The sequence below is a fragment of the Populus euphratica genome, unplaced genomic scaffold (genome assembly GCF_000495115.2).
Source record: "Populus euphratica unplaced genomic scaffold, PopEup_1.0 scaffold643.1, whole genome shotgun sequence".
Taxonomy (NCBI): Eukaryota; Viridiplantae; Streptophyta; class Magnoliopsida; order Malpighiales; family Salicaceae; genus Populus; species Populus euphratica.
In genome coordinates, this window is record NW_011500273.1 from 27,238 (window position 1) to 52,792 (window position 25,555).

General features: G+C 32.8%; 2 protein-coding genes across 3 annotated transcripts; both read left to right on the top strand.

The window, feature by feature from the left end:
• The first annotated feature begins 287 nt into the window (after window positions 1-287).
• Window positions 288-4,355, top strand: HSP101 (heat shock protein 101). Of its 2 annotated transcripts, XM_011008976.1 has the most exons (7): window positions 288-518; window positions 746-1,956; window positions 2,122-2,303; window positions 2,399-3,024; window positions 3,108-3,387; window positions 3,505-3,702; window positions 3,787-4,355. In XM_011008976.1, the coding sequence occupies exons 2-7, from the start codon at window positions 804-806 to the stop codon at window positions 4,090-4,092; spliced, it is 2,745 nt and encodes a 914-aa protein (XP_011007278.1). In that variant the 5' UTR covers window positions 288-518; window positions 746-803; the 3' UTR covers window positions 4,093-4,355. The 2 variants fall into 2 exon arrangements, with proteins under 2 accessions (XP_011007278.1, XP_011007277.1); XM_011008975.1 differs by lacking the exon at window positions 288-518 and having other exon boundaries at window positions 710-1,956.
• Window positions 4,356-13,459: 9,104 nt separating this feature from the next.
• Window positions 13,460-15,389, top strand: ATL43 (RING/U-box superfamily protein). Its single transcript, XM_011008978.1, has one exon. The coding sequence runs from the start codon at window positions 13,957-13,959 to the stop codon at window positions 15,259-15,261; it is 1,305 nt and encodes a 434-aa protein (XP_011007280.1). The 5' UTR covers window positions 13,460-13,956; the 3' UTR covers window positions 15,262-15,389.
• Window positions 15,390-25,555: the final 10,166 nt, after the last annotated feature.

Consider the following 25,555-nt stretch of genomic DNA (forward strand, 5'->3'; position numbering starts at 1 on the left):
CAATTGAGTAAATAATTTGTATTAAATAACTTCTATTGTGATATTAAGTATATTGGCCATTATTTATGTCTCAATTTTTTTTAATGCTAACTTTTTTTATTTACATAAATTATTAATTTATTTAATTAAATATATTTTTACTTTATATTTTTAATTTTTTAAGAAAATAACCTAGCCAGAGGTTTTTTTTATTTTAAAAAAAGATAAATTTACGACTAGTTATTACTGTAGGGACAAGACGGGAGGGGAGAGGTGTAAGAGCAAGCGAGCATGTTTATTCCATATCTTTCTAGTAGTTTCTAGTGCCTCGTATCTACTCGTTTCCAGATGTCTCTCTCGTCTCTTCAAAACACACCTCCATCCCTTCGTTTTTGTTTCACTCCAAGCAGGAAAAAAGAAAAAAAGAAAAGAGAGGATCAAACTCAATTCGGAAACAGATTCAACAATCGAAGATTCAGCTCTAGTTTTAGGGCAAGGAGCTAGCTGAAAGAAAGACATCCTTTTCGTTAACTGATCAGGTACGCAGAAATTAGAATTACAATTTCCTTCTCGTTGAATCTCATTTTCTAGTTTTAGCGCTTTTCTGTTCTGTGCTTTTCGCATTCCGAACGGCGACAGCAACCTTTTTTTTTTTTTTTATTCTTATTGCAAGTATACCTGCTAGTGGCTAGTAGTTGTAATACAACTATATTGTATATTCTTGGAAAAATCTTACATGGCTGTCATGTTTATCTCTTATGATCAGTTCCAAAACCGTTGTCGTTTGGTTCGCTTGAAGAAAGGACGTTGAAGTTAAAGAATCAATGGATCCTGGAAAGTTCACACACAAGACCAACGAGGCCCTTGCAACAGCTCACGAATTGACAGTGGGTGCTGGTCATGCCCAGATAACCCCATTGCATCTTGCAGTGGCCCTTATTTCGGACCCTAGTGGAATAATGAGACAAGCGGTTGCCAATGCCGGTGATGGTGAGAATACTGCTCAGGCAGCAGAAAGAGTTTTCAATCAAGTCCTCAAGAAACTCCCATCTCAGTCTCCACCTCCTGATGAAGTCCCGCCCAGCACTAGTCTTATAAAGGTGATAAGGCGTTCTCAAGCGTTACAAAAATCACGCGGGGACTCCTATTTAGCTGTTGATCAGATGATCTTGGGCCTTCTCGAGGACTCCCAAATAAGAGATTTGTTCAAAGAAGTCGGAGTTTCCGCTTCCACAGTGAAATCTGAGGTAGAGAAACTCCGTGGAAAGGAAGGGAAGAAGGTGGAGAATGCTTCTGGGGATACTAATTTTCAGGCATTGAAGACTTATGGGAGAGATCTTGTGGAAGGTGCGGGAAAGCTTGATCCTGTTATTGGAAGAGATGAGGAGATCAGGAGGGTTGTCAGGATTCTGTCACGGAGAACTAAGAACAACCCTGTTCTTATTGGAGAGCCAGGAGTTGGCAAAACCGCAGTTGCTGAAGGTTTGGCCCAGAGGATCGTGAGAGGGGATGTTCCAAGTAATCTTGCTGATGTCAGGCTCATTGCCTTGGATATGGGTGCCCTTGTTGCTGGCGCAAAATATAGAGGGGAATTTGAGGAGAGGTTAAAGGCCGTGTTGAAAGAAGTGGAGGAAGCTGAGGGGAAGGTGATTCTGTTTATTGATGAAATTCATCTTGTTCTAGGTGCGGGTCGAACAGAGGGGTCCATGGATGCCGCTAACCTTTTCAAGCCAATGCTTGCAAGAGGTCAGCTCAGGTGCATTGGTGCCACAACCCTGGAAGAGTACAGGAAGTATGTGGAGAAAGATGCTGCGTTCGAGAGGAGGTTCCAACAAGTCTATGTGGCTGAGCCTAGTGTTCCAGACACAATAAGCATTCTTCGAGGATTGAAAGAGAAGTATGAGGGTCATCATGGTGTTCGAATTCAGGACAGAGCTCTTGTGATTGCAGCTCAATTATCAAGTCGATATATCACAGGTACGTTTTAACAGTTCAATTCCACCTTCAGGTTTTAATTTGCACCAGCGATTTTGGAATTGGTGATTTTATTGAAGTGTAGTATATTTTCACACATAATTGATCGATATATTGGGATCATTCGGCGGGATAATAAATTCTGGTCTTTTCGGTTGATGTGTTTAGGTCGTCACCTGCCTGATAAGGCGATTGATTTAGTCGACGAAGCTTGTGCAAATGTGAGAGTCCAACTTGATAGCCAGCCTGAAGAAATTGATAGCCTTGAAAGGAAGAGAATGCAACTAGAAGTTGAACTTCATGCTCTTGAGAAGGAGAAGGATAAAGCTAGCAAAGCTCGACTGGCTGAAGTAAGAATCCCACCTTAAAAGAATATCTGGGAATCAATTATGCGCTGCTTAATATCTCTCTCATGGGAAATCTGACAATATTGATACTGTTTCAGGTTGTAAAAGAACTTGATGACTTGAGAGACAAGCTTCAGCCCTTGTTGATGAAATACAAAAAGGAGAAAGAAAGGATTGATGAGATCAGGCGGCTCAAGCAGAAGAGAGAGGAGATACTTTTCTCCATACAAGAGGCTGAAAGAAGATATGATTTAGCCAGAGTTGCTGACTTGCGCTATGGGGCACTGGAGGAAGTGGAAGCTGCCATAGCACGTCTTGAAGGATCAACCACTGACGAGAACTTGATGCTGACAGAAACTGTGGGACCAGAACACATTGCAGAAGTAGTGAGTCGGTGGACTGGCATTCCTTTCACAAGGCTTGGCCAGAATGAGAAGGAGAGGCTAATCGGGCTTGCAGACAGGTTGCATCATAGAGTGGTAGGACAGGACCAAGCAGTCACCGCTGTTGCAGAGGCTGTGCTGAGGTCAAGGGCTGGTTTAGGCAGGCCTCAACAGCCGACTGGCTCTTTCCTATTCTTGGGTCCAACTGGTGTTGGCAAGACTGAGCTTGCCAAGGCTCTTGCTGAACAGCTCTTTGATGATGAAAACCAACTAGTGAGGATCGATATGTCAGAGTACATGGAGCAACACTCAGTAGCTCGGCTTATCGGTGCTCCTCCTGGGTTAGTACTTACTTTCCATCTATTTCTTTTTCTCTATTCTATAAGCTTGCATGAACAATATCTCACCCGTGTTTGTATTTCAGGTATGTGGGACATGAAGAAGGTGGGCAGCTGACAGAGGCCGTGAGGCGGAGGCCTTATAGCGTTGTGCTGTTTGATGAAGTGGAGAAAGCTCACATTTCTGTCTTTAATACTCTTCTTCAAGTCCTTGATGATGGAAGGTTAACAGATGGTCAAGGCCGCACTGTAGATTTCAGAAACACAGTGATTATCATGACTTCCAACCTTGGAGCGGAGCACCTTCTGTCTGGACTGCTGGGCAAGTGTTCCATGCAAGTTGCTCGAGACAGAGTGATGCAAGAGGTAAGCGTAATGCTCTATCAATTCGGTCGTGCAGTCTAGATGGGTTTCGTCGTAGGCTTGTGGCTTGAAGAAAGTTGAGATACTAACTTGATGTCATTTGTTGATTTTTTCTGACAGGTGAGAAAGCAGTTCAGGCCTGAGTTACTAAATCGGCTTGATGAGATAGTGGTTTTTGATCCACTCTCTCATGACCAGCTGAGAAAGGTTGCAAGGTTACAAATGAAGGACGTTGCCAGCCGCCTTGCTGAGAGGGGTATTGCTTTGGCAGTTACAGATGCTGCCCTGGATTATATTTTGGCAGAAAGCTACGATCCCGTGAGTGTTCTTACACCATATTATGTCACTTGTTATGTGCTCTGTTTTGATGAAGGAACTCACGTCGTTCATCTCTTGTTTTAGGTCTATGGTGCACGACCCATAAGGAGATGGCTCGAGAGGAAGGTGGTTACAGAGCTATCGAGAATGCTCGTGAGAGAAGAGATTGATGAGAACTCTACCGTGTACATAGATGCAGGCCCAGATGGACAGAACTTGGTTTATCGTGTGGAGAAGAATGGTGGGCTCGTTAATGCAGCCACTGGGCAGAAGACTGATGTTTTGATTCAAATTCCCAAAGCCCCAAGGGATGATGCTGCCCAGAAGGTGAAAAAGATGAAAATTCAAGAGATTGTCGATAACGACGACGACGACGAGATGATTGAGTGAATTGCTAGTGGTTTCTGAAGAGGGCTCTGTTTTTTCCCCTACCTTCCCTTGTTTCAAGGCTCTTAAATAACCTCCGTAATGTTTTCGAATGGTGCAATGTCGTAGTTTTCTGAAGCCTCGCTTTTGTTACTTGGGAATTTGGTGTGTAGATACTTTCGTTACTTAGTGCTTTCTTCGTTTTGATTTTCTTTTCGCTCTTTCCACCATTTCTCTTGAACTTTCGTTCTTCTTTCTTTCTATCATGCCACTCCTAGTTCTCTTCATTTTCCACCTGTTCTCGTCAACATTCTCTCATTTTAATGTCCAATTCTCATTTCATGAAAGACGGTAGAATTCAACCCTTCCTCTCTGTCGCTCTTTCTCAGTAGAGATTTTGGAGCAAAATGTCTCTGGATGTGCGTACGCAGAAGTGATCATGTTAACACCCCTGTTCTTTTATCCCAAGACTTGTAGAGAATGGCAAGAGTGATTAGTCAGACCACCTAGAATCTTCTTTCTTAGCGTGAAGCTCGAATAAAATCAAGATAATCGAATTTGTCAGAGCTATAATTGAATTTAATTCAATATGTTTTTTTTATTTCTTTTCATTTTACCACTGAAAATGATCCCCTCTCTCACACAATCGAGTAGTAGTTTATTAATTAATGACATCAGGCTGTGTGAATTATAAGATAATATTAATTAAATCTTGAGCACGCAACAATTTGTGGCTCCCCTCTTGTCATTTGTTTTTTTAATTTTAGAAATAAAAGGTCTTATTTATGGTTTTTTAAGGTGATTTTGTTGTTTTGTACGTGATCAGAGCTAGTTACATGTGATTAGAAAGTTCAAGTTCTCCCTTTAATGAATATATTTCTTGTGGAGTTTTCTTTTTTTCTATAGTATTTGTATGGTTTAAAAACTCAGAGCATTTAAAGTGTTAAATTGATCATAAATCAAGCTTTTACTATGCTTACAATGTATATTTTTTAAAAATCTTTCAGTATGATTATTTCTTGATTAGCTTTAATATTGTTTATGAGATGTATTCGAAAGGCTAATTAAAAAAATCAAGATGTTAACATTGTCATTAGTACCAGATGGTCCATGCAGGATGGGGAGAGAGCCATCATTTTCATATTTTTGGATTGATTATTCTTTTTCCTCTTTGTGATGGCATGCATGTTGAAGAGTCGATCTCACTTGTCTTTTCCTAGTTTTTTAATTTACAAATGGCTCCATTATGTTTAAGAAAAAGCTTTTCTTTTACCTACCCACCATTACTTAGACAACAAATATCACATCATTTAGAATAAATAATCTAGGTTAATCTTGTTCTGTAAACACGAGATAGCCTTTAAAATCACTTTCAAACAATTAGTTTTTTTCCTACTAGTAACTCCATTTTGATCCCATTTGTTTTAAATTAAAAAAAAAGCAACAACATGACAAATTTATAAGAAAAATGTGTTCTAAACTCAATTTGGCAACCTCATGGCTATTTTGTAATTTTTAACCTTTTTGTTTATCATTTTAATGAGTTTTTATTATAATTTAGTTTTGACTCTTGTTGCGATAACTTTTTTTTAAATATAAAAAATAAAAAAATATAAAACATTCAAAGAAAAATACATTCTTAATGCATTTTAACTTCTAAGGCATTTCACTATTTTTAACATTTTTGTTTATTATTTTCAAGTTAATGTGTTAGCAAAAGTTGGGATATTATAAAGATTAAAAAAAAAACAAACAACATTTTTCTTTCTCATGTCTATGACAAAAATGAGAAACTCTTCCCTTCATTCCCTTATATTATTTTGTCTTGACCAAACAAGCCATTAAAACATTTATTGACTTCCAAGTTTTTGCCTACAAATAGAATGAAAAAGAATATCTTTCAGCCTCATTTTTTTCCTACCAACATCACATAAAATTCCAAGACTTTACCCTTGCATTTCTTGTTTTTTGGGATTGTAAACTTGGTACAAACATGTAAAAAGAAAAACATCCTTAGACCCTTTTTTTTTTTGGCACATCATGCTAAGGAATATGACCTTACAATCTATGTTATGTTTTGTTGAAAAACCAATCCATTAAATATGAGCTCTTTCATCTTATTTTACAACTACAAGATCAAGCCAAAACAACACTATTTTGTTCTTCATTTAAGCTAGAAAAAAAAACCCCATTAAAGACCCCCTTTTATGCTACAAATTTTGTTTATTTTGCCATACCAAATATACTATCTTTACACTATGTTTACTACTACAAAACACACTCCTCACACCTTTGATTGAAAACAAAACAACGACAAAAAATACATTATATAAAACATATAAAAACCCTAACCATCACAATTGTTTTACAAATGCAACAACAGAACCTTATTCTATTTTATAGCTATCAAACCAAGCAATAAAAAACCTTGCTTGTAACTAGATGCAATAAAATCCCAAAAAACTCCTTTCAAAGCCATGAACGACGCTACAATATGTAACAAAAAGGCTTGGCTTATATTGTTGTATAAAGAGAGATGGACATACAATATTATTATGGAGGAATCAAGGACCGACCATTGAGTATTGAAGGGGTTTCTAAGTATTTCCAGGCAATAAAAAACCTTGCTTGTAACTAGATGCAACAAAATCCCAAAAAACTCCTTTCAAAGCCATGAACGACGCTACAATATGTAACAAAAAGGCTTGGCTTATATTGTTGTATAAAGAGAGATGGACATACGATATTCTTATGGAGGAATTAAGGACTGGCCATTGAGTATTGAAGGGGTTTCTAGGTATTTCCTTGAAGACTATGAAAAAAGAGTAAATAATAGGAAAAGAAGGAGAAGAAGAAAAAAGGAAGCAAGCTGAAATATTTTAAAAAATAGAAACACAAAGAAAACAGTAAGTAAAAACAAAATGAAAAGAAAAGGAAAAATAGGATATATATGAAATAAGGGTAGATAAATATCAATTAAAAGAGAGGGGACTAAAACAAAAGCTAAAAAATAAAAAAAATAAAAAGACATCAGTAAATGTTCTTCTAGTTATAGAAGTTATGAAGATTTAACATAAAAAAGCATTCAACATAAAAAAGCTTGCAGTGATTGTCAAGAAAACTTGTGAAAAAAAGAAAAAGAAAAGAAACAACAATAGATATACATTGCAACAATAAAAGCATTCTTTGCAACAATAAAAGCATTCTTGCCAAGTTTTAGAGTAGCAATTTTACATCCTCACGACAGAAACAACAACAATAACAACAACACTTTCACAACAGCGACAACAACTTCATTTAGGTATGAGTTCACATCCTTTGTGAGATAAATATCTTTGTTTTGTCTCTCTTGAATGCTACATGTTTGACTGCACTTCAGTTTTAATATGTTAAAAGTTAAGAATAACAAAGAATGAAACTTTTTTTTGGAGTGTATGGTGTAAAACATGTGGTCTCAACATGTTGGTAGAGTTCTTTCTCTCTTTTTTTTTTTTTTAATAAGTTCAACACTTGAGCATGAGAAATATTTTAGGTTTTGTGTCATCACATGATTTTTGATGTGCTTTGGATCTTGGTCTTGTTTAATAAGAAGATTAATAGTTTTTTAGGTCACAACTCATGCCTCATGCCTAGTTCGATCATATATGACAAGAGGGTCACTTTTCTTTTAGCTCATGTACATAATTCATACAACAAGTAATAGTATGTGGATTTTAATTTTAATTTTGTATTTCTAAATTAAGCTAATCACATATTTAATGAACTTAAGCCCTCCGTTAATTTGTTATTGTTCTATCTTCCTTACATTTGTATATGCATATTAGAAATGAAAAAAAAAAATCAATGATTTTTTGTTACGTTGATGTTTTGATTCTTGTTTTCAATTAGTTAGGTTGACATGTCTTCTAGTTTTATGGATCAACATGGATTTAATATTTGATTTTTAAACTCAAGTTAGCTCAAAAATACGTTGACGAGTTTTCTTCAAGATTTTATCAAGTTTTGCTTATGCTTTTAAAAAACTTAGGCTGACGAGTCTCCTAGTTTTAAGGATCAACATAGACCTTGAACTTAGTTTTTAAACTTAAAAGAACTAAAAAAATATGTTAATGAGTTTTTATCAAGTTTTTTTTAAAAGATTTTTAACAATTAGATCAATGATTCTCATAGTTTTAAGGATCTATAGGCCTAATGACACGATGAAAATATTGATGTCTTCTCCCAAATGCAGGAGTGTCAAAGTAATAAATAACCCGGTAAGATCGGGGTCGAACCACAAGGAGATTAATTGTACAAATTATAAATAATTATAAACAGCAACAACAACAACAACAACAACAACAACAACAACAACAACAACAACAATAATAATAATAATAATAATAATAATAATAATAAAGAAAAAGAAGGAGAAGAAGAAGAAGAAAATGAGAACTTTGAGATGGAATATTAATATAACAATTAAACAATGATAATAACAAATGTCAAGGTTAGAGGTTCCACTAATGGTATGTCAAACAAGTATAGTATAAACTCTTATTATTCAATTGGAAACCACACACAAAGGAGGTTCCAATCTGATTATAGATTGTTAACATGATTACATTAGTCATCTTATTCGATTAATGCTAATACTTGTAAATCTCGTCAAACATTCATGATTATAACTTATGTTAACAATAAATCAAATTCCTTTTAGAGCTCAGATGTCGGTTATACCATACAGTATGGGCTATGAAAGTGCCAAGCATTTGTTGTACCAAGTGTTACACAACATAAATCAAGATTAGTCATTTAACAAGCAAAGTATTAAAGAGTGAACAAGATAACAAATAAAAAATATGTTAGTATCAAACATTAAAGTCCATATTAAGTTTACACTATACTTATTCTTATACCATTAGTGTACCCTTTTCACCTTGACATAATAAACTTAGCTAAACATAATAAAAGAAAGAAAAATAAATAAACAAAATAAGAACATAAACAAGATAAAAGTTAACTAAGTAAAGGAAAGGAAATGAAAGGCATAAACTTGATATTAATAAAAGCAAAGCAGAAGCAATACCAAAAAATACAAAGAGAGAAAGTAAAAGCATGATCTTGATCTGGAGACCAAGATGCCTAAATGCATGGCAAATGCCTCCTTTTATAGGCTAAAATTGAAAACTATTGATTTGATGACTAATTGATGAGTGGGTGACCAACTCTTGACTTGGTGACAGTCCTTATCTTCTCTTGTCTGCCCAAAATATCATTGATAACGTTAAAATTGCAGTCACTCAAAAACATAAAAGTTGTAGGCAATTGTCTCAGCTTTCTTGTGTAAAAATTTCAGCTCATTTCGACTTCTAGAACTCCAGATATGACCAAAATACTGAACAGTGCTCGGGTTGGAGGATAGATTCGGGCTTCTTTGTTGTTGCAACAATTTGGATTTGAAAGTTGTAGGCCTATGTCTTACCTTTCCATCCATATAAAGTAAACCTAAATCTGAGATCTATAGCTCCAGATATGACCCAATTACCGAATAGTATTCCGGTTTGGATTGCACCGACATCTCTTTACTAAGTTTGGCCATCTCTTTATCCTTTCAATTTCAGTTCTTAAATTCATCAATCAATCCTTTTATTTATGTGATAGGCATGCATTTAAAATGAATATTTACCACAAATTAAAGGTATCTTATATTATTAGATATATTATTATAGAACATGCTTTAGTTAAGGAGTTATTGATACTTCAAGTGCAAAATGATGATATAAAACCTTGATAAAAATGCACTTTTAAGTACTAATCACCTAACCCTTGGTTTGTAAACTTAAAATGTGCTCAGAATTATGTCAACAAGTTTTCATCAAGATTTTTCCAAGTGTTTTTTAAGCTTTTTAAATGGTTAGGTCATTAAGTTTGTTAGTTTTAGATATGTCTTGAACCTAACATATGATTTAAACTTAAAATGTATTTAAAATTATGTTGAAGGATTTTTGACAAGTTTTTGTTAAGTTATCATCAAGTTTCATTTAAGCCTTTTCAAATGGTTAAGTAGACGAGTCTTCTAATTTCAAAGACTGATGTAGGTCTAGTGAGATGTATTTCTTTACTAAAAATATAAAAAATCAAATCAAAAAATTATCAAGTTGTGAGACTCTTGATTTCGAGTCTAATGCTAGCTCAAAAAAATATTAATCAAGAATAAATTAATCACAAATAAGCTTAAAAATAACTTGGACAATAGATGACATACATAAGACAAATTTATGAGAAAAAACATAGCAAAGATAACCTTTTCTCTAGAAATGATGTTGTAATGGTTATGTTTATCTCCTCTCAAGCATTATTAACTTTATATTATAATATTTGAAACTAGTGCATATTTTAGGATTCTTAACTTTTTTAAAACATAGGTGGAGACTCCATTTTCCATCTTTCCCTTTAAATTTAAAAGCCTAAATTATATTAGGCAACGACAATATGACAATTCTATTAAGCACCCTAGGGTTAAGCCTATATGGCTGTGTATTTTTTTTCACTTTCTTTATTGTCAATTATTTTTTAGCATTTATTTTATTTATATTATCTAATGTTATTTATTATTTATCATTTTTATTTAAATTTGCTTGATTGAATGTATAGGATTGAATGTGCATACATATTATTTCTTAAGTTTTCACACACTTTACAAAAACCAATAAAAACTTTGTGATTAGTACTTAAAAGTGTACTTTTATCAAGGTTTTATTTCATCATTTTGCACTTGAAGTATCAATAACTCCTTAACTAAAGCATGTTTTATAATAATATATCTAATAATATAATATACCTTTAATTTATGGTAAATGTTCATTTTAAATGCAGGTCTATCACATAAATAAAAAGATTGATTGATGAGTTTAAGAACTGAAATTGAAAGGACAAAGAGATGGCCAAACTTAGAAAAGAGATGTTGGTGCAGTCCAAATTGAAACATTGTTCTGTAGTTGGGTCATATTTGGAGCTCTAGATCTCAAATTTAGGTCTACTTTATATAGATGAAAAGGTAAGACATAGGCTTACAACTTTCATATGAGTCCAAGATTTAAAAAGGTCATTTTCAAGTCCAAATTATAGTAACAACAAAGAAGTCTGAATTTGTCCTCCAACCTGTGTACTGTTCAGTGTTTGGCCCATATCTGAAATTCTAGAAGTGCAAATGACCTCCATTTATTTTTCCTGGAAATTTGAGACAATTTCCTACAACTTTCATGTTTTCAAGTGGTTCCAATTCTAACGTTATCAATGATGTTTTGGGCAGACAAGAGAAGATAAGGATTGTCATCAAGTCAAGAGTTGCCCACCCATTCATCAATTAGTCATCAAATCAATAGTTTTTAGTTTTGGCCTATAAAAAGAGGCATTTTCCATGCATTTAGGCATCTTGGTTTCCATATCAAGATCATGCTCTTGCTTTCTCTCTTTGTATTTTTTGTATTGCTTATGGTTTGCTTTCATTAATATCAAGTTTATGCCTTTCATTTCCTTTCCTTTACTTAGTTAACTTTTATCTTATTGATGTTCTTATTTTGTTTATTTATTTATTTTTCTTTCATTATGTTTAGCTAAGTTTATTATGTTAAGGTGAAAAGGTTACACTAATGGTGTAAGAGTAAATATAGTGTAAACTTAATATAAACTTTAATGTTTGAAACTAACATATTTTGTATTTGTTATCTTGTTCACTCTTTAATACTTTGCTTGTTAAATGACTAATCTAGATTTATGTTGTATAATACTTGGTACAACAAATATTTGGCACTTTCATAGCCCATACTGTATGGTATAACAGACACCTGAGCTATGAAAGGAACTTGATTTGTTGTTAACATAAGTTATAATCATGAGTGTCTGACAACATTTACAAGTATTAGCATTAATCGAATAAGATAACTAATGTAATCATGTTAACAATTTATAATCTAATTGGAACCTCCTTTGTGTGTGGTTTTCAATTGAATAATAAGAGTTTATACTATACTTGTTTGATATACTATTAGTGAATTCTCTAATCTTGATATTTGTTGTTATTATTATTTAATCCTTACATTGATCTTTCATCTTAAAGTTCTCATCAACTTCTTTTTCCTTTTCTTTTTCTTTATTACTATTATTATTGTTGTTGTTGTTGTTGATGATGTTGCTATTGTTTTTGTAGTATTATTATTATCTATAATTTATACAATTAACCTCCCTATGGTTTGATCCTAATTTTGCCAGGTTATTTATTATTCAACACTCCTGCATTTGAAAAAAGATATCATTTTTTTGGTCATGTCGTTGTACCTAATGAAGATCGAAAAAACTTCACTGTGTTTGAGCTTTCTTCCCGAATGATAACAGACCGGATAAGGGTGTTACCAACACAAAAAAAAAACCCTTGATGTTAAAGTCAGTTCATATTTTTTAGGTAAATATTATGTAAAAATAATGAGTAGAGAGAGTTAGATATATTTTTTTCTATGTTGAGATAAAAAAATTTTTCATTCTCTCTAGCTAAAACATAGAATGAATATATAGTTTAAAAAACATGAAAATATCTAGAAAAAATATTTTAGCTGCTTGAATGATAATGTTATTTCTTATAATTTTTTTATGTAAAGTTATAACTTATAATAAATAAAAAGAGAGAAAGAGTTAAAAAATAAAAAAGGAAAAAAAAACCGAGATTGGGTCCTGGCCCAATCAAGTTTACATCATTTTTTTTATCTTCATTATTAATACTAATGGAAACAAAGTTTGTTATTTTAAAAGAGCAATTTTTGCTTGTTATATATCTTTTCTCTTTATTTTTTTAGGTTGATGACTATTTTTACCATTAATAAAGAAAAGAGAATGACTATTTTTGATTTCCAGAAAAAATGCTTTCTGCCTTTGATTTAATGAGTTCTTGGCTGAACAAAGAGCGACTAAGGAAAAGCCTTCTAAAATTCAAGAATATAAGTGTATATAGTAGGGATTGAAGACGAGAAAAACACTTTGCTTGACCATAGCCATAGGAAGACTCGCAGGTTGGACTAGGAAACCTACTTAAAGACACCATCTATGTTATTTGTTCTCTGATATCTACACATGAGAACTAATTAAGGATATGTAGTTTATTACGAGAGTGGCGTGTGTACTAACCAAGACTTTTCATTTAGATATGAATTCAAATATTCAAATTTAAGAATGAAGTGATTAATAACAAACTTGAATGAAGATGATTATATATTTTAATGTGTATGTATACACACACGATTGAATTTCATTTATCTAATTCTTCCACAAAAGATATTATTTATTTTTAAATTTTAATAGAAGTAAAAGTTGAAACCATATAGTATAACTATGTTAATTTCAAGACATGAGTCCGGCATTCACACTTTCAGGTGGGATGAGGGAACCATGTTTCATGATCTGTCGAGGTGAAGCATCGAACATGCGTCACGTGTTTGGCTCCTGTCTTTTAAGACCCATGTTTCGGAGATTTGAGGTTGAAATCTCTTTCCAACCAGCAAGCTAGCTCCCTCTCTCCTGCGTGTTCACTTGTTTCATCTCTCTCTCTCTAAGAACTCTCCCTTTTTACTCTTTTTTAGAGACGATAGGCCGTTACAAACTACAAATTAAGTTCAAGCTATTCGGTTGTTGATATGATTCCTTTGTTATTTCTGATGGGTCTGTCTCCATCTCTGAATGTAATTTAAGAAAAAGGAGCTGTGAGTATTTAACGAAATCTCAACCTGGTGAGTTGGACGCCTTTGTCTCGTCTTCTTTGTGTTCTTATCTAAGCCCATTCCACAGAATCTCGCCGGAAAACAAACCTCCTTTTCCGGCCCAAGAGTCTCAAGCTTCCCACCATCTCCAGGAGTACACATGGGCGCTTTCAACAAAGCATCATCAATCTTGTTCATTTTTCTTGCTTCGATTTTCTCTATTTGTTCTAGACCCTTATTTGCAGACATTAATGGAGACATTACCACACCATTAAACCCACCTCCACCTCCTCCACCCCTTTCGCAGTCAAATACTAGCAGACCAAATGAGACACCATTCAGGACAAGCATAGCCATAATTGTAGCCGTTTTAACCACCATATTTTCCGTTACCTTTCTCTTACTTCTCTATGCCAAACACTGCAAGCGTGGAAATGGTAACACTATCAGCGTTGTGGGCTACAACATTAACGATCCGAATGTAAGAGCGGCAAGAAAACACTCAGGGATCGACCGAGCGGTAATCGAGTCGCTACCAATATTTCGGTTCAGCTCACTTAGAGGGCAAAAGGAGGGACTAGAATGCGCTGTTTGCTTAACAAGATTCGAGCCTACAGAAGTTTTAAAATTACTTCCCAAATGCAAACATGCATTCCATGTCGAATGCGTGGATACTTGGCTTGACGCTCATTCAACATGCCCTCTTTGTCGCTACCGAGTGGATCCAGAGGATATTCTGTTGATTGGAAATGATGTTAACAATATCAATTACAACAATGCAGAACAAGATCCTGAATTCTTGGACATTGAAAGCGGAAAACAAGGAGACGGTTCCACCGCCGCGTCTCCAGGATTCCGGCGAATTTCAGGCAGGCATTCTTCGGCTGGTGAGAGGGTGAGTAGTTGGTTCCAGCACAGGTTAGGAGCTGTTCCCGCTGCGACGTCGTTTAGAAGGTCCATGGACAGTTCGAGTTCGAGAAAGAGGAATATCGAGTCTGCATCTCTGACCGTTGGATGTATTGATCGCGGCGGCCATAGAAAGGACGGGCTTCTCTTGACCATTGATGATAAAACAAGATTAGAGCATAGGATAATCGTCTCAGGTGGGTTCCACCAGAGATGGAGCGACGTACAGCCGTCAGATCTACTTTATCTACGGTCAGAAATGATATTAAGTGACAGCCGTAGATTGTCGACATCGTCAGCATCGGCATCAGTGAATCTGCAGTTGGACTTGGTAGGGGATGGGAGGCATCGGGATGGGACTGGTGGCAGTGGCAGAAGTGTAATAAATACAAGAAGCGTGTCCGAAATCACGGGTTTGAACAGGTTTGCGAGACGAAGCAGTAATAACATCAATCAAGAGGGACAGGTAGCTGGGGTTGTTTCGAGATGGTTGGCTTGGATTTCTTCTCTCTCACAGCCAGCAGTACGGTCAGAGCGTACTGCCACTTCAGCTTCTTAGCATTGTTTTGTTCTATACACGACGGGATAATAATAATAATGCAATTAATTATTAGGAGGAGCACGGAAACAAACACTGTAGGATTTCGCTTTTTTTTTTTTTAATTAAAAAAAAAAAACTAGTGGAGCGGGGCAAGCAGGTTTTTGTCTTGCTTTTACCTTTTTTTTTCAAGTTATAATAATTTTTATGAATTTTTTAATGTTTAAATACAAACAATTGAATTTTCATGGATTGTATAGATATAAAATATAGAGATTTAATGTTGAATTTCTCAAACTAAATGAAATAACTAATAGTTTATTTATATTTTAAAATAAAATCATAAAGATTTTGTTTACTCTTTTCTATTCCATAATAGCTGTGTAATGAAAAGTGATTGATAAAAATTCGAATGGTGCACCATCATAATCATAATAATAAAAAAGGTGAATAAAACGTTACGGAAGAAAAGTGGGGAGTAAAATTATTGGGTTTTTAAAAACATATATACATAACAAAAAAACAATATATAGTTAATCTAGTTTCACCTAATAAATAAGATATACTTATTAGTTACATGAGAAAACTTGGTTTTTTTAAAAAATATATAAAAAATGTTTTTATTAATTTTTAAATAAAAATATATTATTTTAATTGATTTGAAATAACTAATTTAAACAAACTCGTTTTAAGTAGAGTAATGTAATAAGTATTTATTTTTACATTACAACTTGCTTTTTTTAAATGTATTTTAACAGAAAGATATCAAATTAATTATTTTAAATAATTTTGATATTAATATTAAAAAAATATTTTAATATATTTTTATTGTTTTTAAAGCACTGTGGATACGATAACAAATAAACTCCAGTCAAGTTTAATAATTGTAAATAACTCGAATCGGAAATTTGGAGCACATGGATGGAAGAAGAATGTCCAGGTACAGCTGTTATACGGTTCCCTGAAAGCATTACAGTATTTTGTCTGTTTGTTGGTGGCTTTTTGGAGGATACAAACGGCGGGTATTGGAAGTTGATTCTTCGGTAGCCACTCTCCGGAAGCCTTCTACACTGTTCAATAGAGTATTAGTAATTTGTTTATATTAGAAGACAAAAGCTCCGAAGCACTTCAAAAGCTCTATTAATTTATATAAAAACCTAAAGCATGTCATTTATTATTACTTTGGATCCTCTAACTTAAGTGTAAATTACTTAAGTGGCCATATGTGTATTTTCAAAGGAATACTTTGGCATTAAATTAATTCTCTTGTTTTGCATGTCTATTGTTTTTTTCTTTTTAAATATCACAATGACAAAACAAATAGCACAATTAGAAACCTAATCTTCTTTGTAAAAATAACATGATTTATTAAGATATTCAGGCCTCACATGCGGCACCAATTAAATTAAAACCAATCAAATTAAAAGACTCATATAAATTACTTTCCATGTTTTTCTTTATTCCTCCTTTTCCTTCTATGTACCACCCTCCCCCCTCCCCCCTCCCCCCTCCCCCCTCTCTTAATTTCTCTCCATTGCAACAACTCTCTCTCCATCACGACAAAAAATATTTTTCTCTTTTTTTTCTTTTACCGTGTCCTCTCTCTACCTCTCTCTACTTGTGATGTTTGTAATTTGATTAGTACTTAAAAGTGCATTTTTATCATGATTTTATATCATCATTTTGCACTTGAAGTATCAATAACTCCTTAACCAAAACATGTTTTATAATAATATATCTAATAATATAAGATACCTTTAATTTGTGGTAAATGTTCATTTTAAATACAGGCCTATCACATAAATGAAAGGATTGATTGATGACTTTAAGAACTTAAATTGCAAGGATAAAGAGATGACCAAACTTAGAAAAGAGATGTCGGTGCAATCCAAACCGGAACACTGTTCGGTAATTGGGTCATATCTGGAGCTATATATCTCAGATTTAGTTCCAATTTATATGGATGGAAAGGTAAGACATAGGCCTACAACTTTCATATGGAGCCCAAGATCTAAAAAGGCTATTTTCAAGTCCAAATTATAGCAACAACAAAGAAACCCGAATCTGTCTTCCAGCTCGAGCACTGTTCAGTATTTTGGCCATATCTGGAGTTCTAGAAGTCCAAATGAGCTGAATTTTTTACACAAGAAAGCTGAGACAATCTGGCTCCAATTTTGACGTTATCAATGACATTTTGGGCAGACAAGAAAAGATAAGGATTGTCACCAAGTCAAAAGTTGGCCACCCACTTATTAATTAGTCATCAAATCAATAGTTCCCAATTTTGGCCTATAAAAGGAGGCATTTGCCATTCATTTAGCCATCTTGGTTTCCAGATCAAGATCATGCTCTTCCTTTCTCTCTTTGTATTTTTTGTAATGTTTATGCTTTGCTTTCATTAATATTAAGTTTATGCCTTTCATTTCCTTTCCTTTACTTAGTTAACTTTTATGTTCTTATTTTGTTTATCTATTTTGCTTTCTTTCATTATATCTAGCTAAGTTAGTTATGTCAAGGTGAAAAGTTTACACTAATGGTGTAAGAATAAGTATAATGTAAACTTAATATGGACTTTAATGTTTGATACTAACATGTTTTATAGTTGCTATCTTGTTCACTCTTTAATACTTTGCTTGTTAAATGACTAATCTTGATTTATGTTGTATAACACTTGGTACAACAAATGTTTGGCACTTTCATAGTCCATAATATATGGTATAACAGACACCTGAGCTATGAAAGGAACTTGATTTGTTGTTAACATAAGTTATAATCATGAATGCTTGACGAGATTTACAAGTATTAGCATTAATTGAATAAGATGACTAATGTAATCATGTTAATAATATATAATCTGATTGGAACCTCCTTTGTGTGTGGTTTCCAATTCAATAATAAGAGTTTATACTATACTTGTTTCATATACCATTAGTGGAACCTCTAACCTTGACATTTGTTATTATTATTGTTTAATCCTTACATTAATTTTCCATCTCCACGTTCTCATCATCTTCTTCTTCTTCTCTTTCTTTATTATTATTATTAATACTACTACTACTACTACTACTACTACTACTACTACTATTATTATTATTATTATTATTATTATTAGTATTATTATTATTACTATTATTATTATTATTATTATTATTATTATTATTGTTGTTGTTGTTGTTGTTGTTGTTGTTGTTGTTATTGTTATTGTTATTGTTGTTGTATTATTGTTATTTATAATTTGTACAAATAACCTCCCTGTGGTTCGACCCCGGTCTTGCCGGGTTATTTATTACTTCGACACTCCTGCACTTGGGAGAAGACATCAATCTTTTAGTCGTGTCAATGTTCAATACTTTTTAAGCTAGGTATTATTTAACTTTTATCTTTTTTTTCATGACTTAGATTTGGAAAATCCATACTTGCATTTAAGGGGATTTGAGGAGGTTTGCAACATAATGATTCAAATTGTAGCATGAACACCATCAGATTAAAGCTTTTCCATTTTTTCATTAAAAGATAAGCATAAAGAGGTGCATATCTATGAGAATTTTAGAAATTATGGTGTGCTTGAAATTGTGATTGTCAAGTTTGTGCATTGTCACTTTTCCAATTAAAATTTGGGTGATTTCTCTAACCAGGGTTATATGTTTACGAGTATGAGTTATGATTAGGCCTTTGAAAATTGTTAAAAGCATGAGCTTGTTTATGGAGACATTCCTTAAAAGAAGGCAATATTGGACAATCATTGGTTGAGTGTTCATTTGTTTCACAAATTTGACATGCAATGTCTTGAATAGATTTTAATTGACCACTTTTTTGTTTGACATACCATTAGTGGATCCTCTAACCTTGACATTTGTTGTTATCATTGTTTAATCCTTACGTTAATATTCCATCTTAAAGTTTGATTAGTACTTAAAAGTGCATTTTTATAATGGTTTTATATCATCATTTTGCACTTGAAGTATCAATAACTCCTTAACTAAAACATGTTTTATAATAATATATCTAATAATATAAGATACTTTTAATTTGTGGTAAATGTTCATTTTAAATGTAGGCCTATCATATAAATGAAAGGATTGATTGATGACTTTAAGAACTTAAATTGCAAGGGCAAAGAGATGACCAAAATTAGAAAAGAGATGTCGGTGCAATCCAAACCGGAACACTGTTCAGTAATTGGATTATATCTGGAGCTATAGATCTCAGATTTAGGTCTACTTTATATGGATAGAAAGGTAAGACATAGGCCTACAACTTTCATATGGAGCCCAAGATCTAAAAAAGCCATTTTCAAGTCCCAATTATTGCAACAACAAAGAAGCCCGAGCATTGTTTAGTATTTTGGCCATATCTGGAGTTCTAGAAGTCCAAATGAGCTGAATTTTTTACACAAGAAAGCTGAGACAATTGCCTACAACTTTCATGTTTTGGAGTGGCTCCAATTTTGACATTATCAATGATGTTTTGGGCAGACAAGAGAAGATAAGGATTGCCACCAAGTCAAGAGTTGGCTACCCACTCATCAATTAGTCATCAAATCAATAGTTCCCAATTTTGGCCTATAAAAGGAGGCATTTACCATGAATTTAGGCATCTTGGTTTCCAGATCAAGATCATGCTCTTGCCTTCTCTCTTTGTATTTTTTGTAATGTTTATGCTTTACTTTCATTAATATCAAGTTTATGCCTTTCATTTCCTTGCATTTACTTAGTTAACTTTAATCTTATTCATGTTCGTATTTTGTTTATTTATTTTTCTTTCTTTCATTATGTCTAGCTAAGTTTATTACGTCAAGGTGAAAAGGTTACACTAATGGTGTAAGAATAGTTATAGTATAAACTTAATATGGACTTTAATGTTTGAGACTAACATGTTTTATATTTGTTATCTTGTTCCCTCTTTAATACTTTGCTTGTTAAATGACTAATCTTGATTTATGTTGTATAACACTTGGTACAACAAATGCTTGGCACTTTCATAGCCCATACTGTATGGTATAATCGACACCTAAGCTATGAAAGGAACTTAATTTGTTGTTAACATAAGTTATAATCATGAATGCTTGACGAGATTTACAAGTATTAGTATTAATCGAATAAGATGACTAATGTAATCATGTTAACAATCTATAATCTAATTGGAACCTCCTTTGCGTGTGGTTTCCAATTGAATAATAAGAGTTTATACTATACTTGTTTGATATACCATTAGTGGATCCTCTAACCTTAACATTTGTTATTATCATTGTTTAATCCTTACATTAATATTCCATTTCAAAGTTCTCATCAACTTTTCTTCTTCTTTTTATTTTTCTTTTTCTTTATTGTTGTTGTTGTTGTTGTTGTTGTTATTATTATTATTATTACTATTATTACTATTACTATTACTACTACTACTACTACTACTACTACTATTATTATTATTGCTACTATTATTGTTATTGTTGTTATTGTTACTATTGTTATTGTTTATAATTTGTACAATTAACCTCCCTGTGGTTCGACCTCGGTCTTGCCGGGTTATTTATTACTTCGACACTCCTGCACTTGGGAGAAGACATTAATCTTTTAGTCGTGTCAAGTTTTTAGCGCCATTGCCGGGGAGGTAGGTTTTGTATAAATTATAATAATTATTTTATTTTCTCTTTTCACTTTTCTTATATATAACTTTATTTCTTTTCTCTTGTTTCTTCTTCTTTTGTTTTCTTTTTCCTTTTATTCTATTCCTACACGTGCATGAGAGTGTGGTCACGCACATCAAGTGGTAGACTTTGTAGGGTATACTTATCATTTTCAGAAAATATGGCCGAAGAAGATAATCAATCACTTCATAATGAGAATAATGAGAATAACCGTGCTAGAACACTTAAAGATCACATGAATCCCACAAGAACAAGTGCACCATCATGCATAGTTTTTCCTCCCGATGCATCTCATTTTAATTTTAAGCCAGATATTATTCAACTTTTACCTTCTTTTCATGGCTTAGAATTGGAAAATCCATACTTGCATTTAAGGGAATTTGAGGAGGTCTGCAACAGATATAATAATTTAAATTGTAACATGAACACCATCAGATTAAAGCTTTTTCCTTTTTCATTAAAAAATAAAGCTAAAACATGGCTACAAAATTTAAGACCAGGATCCATTCGTGCTTGGGATGAAATGCAACAACAATTTTTAAAGAAGATTTTCCCATCTCACAGAACAAACTCTTTCAAGAGACAAATCACCACTTTCACTCAAAAACCAGGAGAAACATTTTACCAATGTTGGGATAGGTATCGAGACTTACTTAATACTTGCCCTCATCATGGTTTTGAAACATGGAGATTGGTTTCACATTTTTATGAAGGGTTAACACCTAAAGACAGGCAAATGGTTGAATTGATGTGCAATGGAACTTTTGAAGATAAAAACCCTGATGAAGCAATGAAGTACTTAGACTTGTTAGCTGAAAATGCTCAAAATTGGGACACCGCGGGTACTTATCAGGCACCGAGTAAAACTCAACATCATACATCTAGCGGAGGTATGTACAACCTTAGGGAAGATCATGACCTCCAAGCCAAGTTTGCATCTTTAGCTAGAAAAGTCGAGGCACTAGAATTGAAAAAGAGTGGTCAATTAAAATCTGTTAAAAACATTGTGTGTCAAATATGTAAAACAAATGAACACTCTTGCTTTCTCTCTTTGTATTTTTTGTAATGTTTATGCTTTATTTTCATTAATATCAAGTTTATGCCTTTCATTTCCTTTCCTTTACTTAGTTAACTTTTATCTTATTTATGTGTCAAGGTGAAAAGGTTACACTAATGGTGTAAGAATAAGTATAGTATAAACTTAATATGGACTTTAATGTTTGATACTAACATGTTTTATATTTGTTATCTTATTCACTTTTTAATACTTTTCTTGTTAAATGACTAATCTTGATTTATGTTGTATAAAACTTGGTACAACATATGCTTGGCACTTTCATAGCCCATACTGTATGGTATAACCAACACCTGAGCTATGAAAGAAACATGATTTGTTGTTAACATAAGTTATAATCATGAATGCTTGACGAAATTTACAAGTATTAGCATTAATTGAATAAGATAACTAATGTAATCATGTTAACAATCTATAATTTGATTGGAACCTCCTTTGTGTGTGGTTTCCAATTGAGTAATAAGAGTTTATACTATACTTGTTTGACATACCATTAACGGATCCTCTAACCTTGACATTGTTTGTTATCATTATTTAATCCTTACGTTAATTTTCCATCTCAAAGTTCTCATCAACTTTTCTTCTTCTTCTTTTTCTTCTTTTTCTTTATTATTATTATTATTATTATTATTATTATTATTATTATTGCTACTATTATAGTTATTGTTATTATTGTTACTATTGTTATTGTTTATAATTTGTACAATTAACCTCCCTGTGGTTCGACCTCGGTCTTGCCGGGTTATTTATTACTTCGACACTCCTGCACTTGAGAGAAGACATCAATTTTTTAGTCGTGTCAAAGTTCTCATCAACCTTTTCTTCTTTATTATTATTATTGTTATTACTATTACTACTACTACTATTATTACTATTACTATTATTATTGTTGTTGTTGTTATTGTTGTTGTTGTTGTTATCTATGAATAGTACTTTAAAGTATATTTTTATCAAGTTTTTATGTCATCATTTTGCACTTAAAGTATTAATAACTTCTTAACTAAAACATGTTTTATAATAACATATCTGATAATACAAGATACCTTTAATTTATGGTAAATATTCATTTTAAATACAGGCCTATCACATAAATGAAAGGATTGATGATGAGTTAAGAACTGAAATTGAAAGGACAAAGAGATGACCAAACTTAGAAAAGAGATGTTGGTGCAGTCCAAACCAGAACACTATTTGGTAATTGGGTCATATCTAAAGCTGTAGATCTCGGATGTAGTTACATTTTATATGGATGGAAAGGTAAGACATAGGTATACAACTTTTATGGGAGCCCAAGATTTAAAAAGACTATTTTTAAGTCCAAATTATAGCAATAACGAAGAAGTCTGAATCTGTACTGCAGCCCGAATACTGTTCAATGTTTGGTCCATATCTAGAGTTTTAGGAGTCCAAATGACCTCCATTTGTTTTCCTGGAAAGCTGAGATAATTTCCTACAACTTTCATGTTTTCAAGTGGTTCCAATTTTGACGTTATCAATGATGTTTTGGGTAGAAAAGAGAAGATAAGAATTGTCACCAAGTCAAGAGTTGGCCACCCACTCATCAATTAGTCATCAAATCAATAGTTTTCAATTTTAACATATAAAATAAGGCATTTGCCATGCATTTAGGCATCTTGGTCTCTTGATCCAGATTATGTTTTTGCTTTCTTTCTTTGTATTTTTGTAATGCTTAAGTTTTATTTTCATTAATATTTTGTTCATGCATTTCATTTTCTTTTCTTTACTTAGTTAACTTTTATCTTATTTATGTTCTTATTTTGTTTATTTATTTTTTTCTTTGATTTATTGTTAACATATGCTATAATTATGAATGTCTGACAATATTTACAAGTATTAGCATTAATTAAATAAGATAATTAATATAATCATGTTAACAATTTATAATCTGATTGGAACCTCCTTTGTGTGTAGTTTCCAATTAAATAATAAGAGTTTATACTATACTTGTTTGGCATACCATTAGTAAATGCTCTACCATTAACATTTGTTGTTGTCATTATTTAATCCTTACGTTAATCTTTCATCTCAAAGTTCTCATTAACTTCTTCTTCTTCTTCTATTACTACTACTACTACTACTACTACTACTACTACTACTAACTACTACTACAATTAGTACTATTATTGTTATTGTTCTTGTTGTTGTTATTGTTGTTGTTGTTACTATTGTTGTTATTATATTATTATTATCTATAATTTATATAATAACCTCCTTGTGGTTCGACGTCGGTCTTGCCGAGTTATTTATTACTTCAACACTCCTGCACTTGGGAGAAGACATCAATCTTTTGATCGTGTCAAGTTTTTGGTGTCATTGTCGAGGAGGTAAGTTCTTGTACAAATTATAGTATTTATTTTATTTTCTATTTTCACTTTTCTTGTATATAACTTTTTTTTCTTTTGTTTTCTTCTTCTTTTTATTCTATTCCTACACGTGTATAAGAGTGTGGTCACGTACATTAAGTGGTAGATTTTGTAGAGTATCCTCATCATTTTTAGAAAATATGATCGAAGAAGATAATCAATCACTTCATAATGAGAATAATAAGAATAATTGTGTTAGAATACTTAGAGACAACATGAATCCCATAAGAACAAGTGCACCATCATGCATAGTTTTTCCTCTTGATGCATCTCATTTTAATTTTAAGCTAGACATTATTCAACTTTTATCTTTTTTTCATGGCTTAGATTTAGAAAATCCATACTTGCATTTAAGAGAATTTGAGGAGGTCTGTAACACCTATAATGACTTAAATTATAGCATGAACACCATCAGATTAAAACTTTTTTCTTTTTTCATTAAAAGATAAAGCTAAAACTTGGCTATAAAATTTGAGACCAGGATCCATTCGTGCTTGGGATGAAATACAATAACAGTTTTTAAAGAAGTTTTTCCCTTCTTACAGAACAAACTCTTTCAAAAGATAAATCACCACATTCACTCAAAAACTAGGAGAAATATTTTACCAATGTTGGGATAGGTATCAAGACTTGCTTAATACGTGCCCTCATCATGGTTTTGAAACATGAAGATTAGTTTCATATTTTTATGAAGGGTTAACACCTAGAGATAGGCAAACAGTTGAATTGATGTGCAATGTAACTTTTAAAGATAAAAGCCCTGATGAAGCAATGGAGTACTCAGACTTGTTAGTTGAAAATGCTCAAAATTGGGACACTATAGGTACTTATGAGGCACTGAGTGAAACTCAACCTCATATATCCAGTGGAGATATGTACAACATTAAAGAAGATCATGACCTCCAAGTCAAGTTTGCATCTTTGGCTAGAAAAGTTGAGGCACTAGAATTGAAAAGAAGTGGTCAATTAAAATCTATTCAAAACATTGTGTGTCAAATCTGTGAAACAAATGAACATTCAACCAATGACTGTCCAACCTTGCCTTCTTTTAAAAAATGTCTCCATAAACAAGCCCATGCTTTAAACAGTTTTCAAAGGCCAATTCATAACCCATAATTGCAAACCTACAATCCTGGTTGGATAAATCACCCAAATTTCAATTAGAAAAGTGATAATAATAATGCATAAACTTCACAACCATCATTTTGAGCA

Bases quoted from the DNA above. Each gene is read 5' to 3' on its own strand.
- HSP101 (XM_011008976.1), top strand. From the start codon at position 804: ATGGATCCTGGAAAGTTCACACACAAGACCAACGAGGCCCTTGCAACA. The intron at 2,304-2,398 runs GTAAGAATCCCA...ATACTGTTTCAG, and splicing joins GCAAAGCTCGACTGGCTGAA to GTTGTAAAAGAACTTGATGA. The intron at 3,703-3,786 runs GTGAGTGTTCTT...CTCTTGTTTTAG, and splicing joins TGGCAGAAAGCTACGATCCC to GTCTATGGTGCACGACCCAT.
- ATL43 (XM_011008978.1), top strand. From the start codon at position 13,957: ATGGGCGCTTTCAACAAAGCATCATCAATCTTGTTCATTTTTCTTGCT.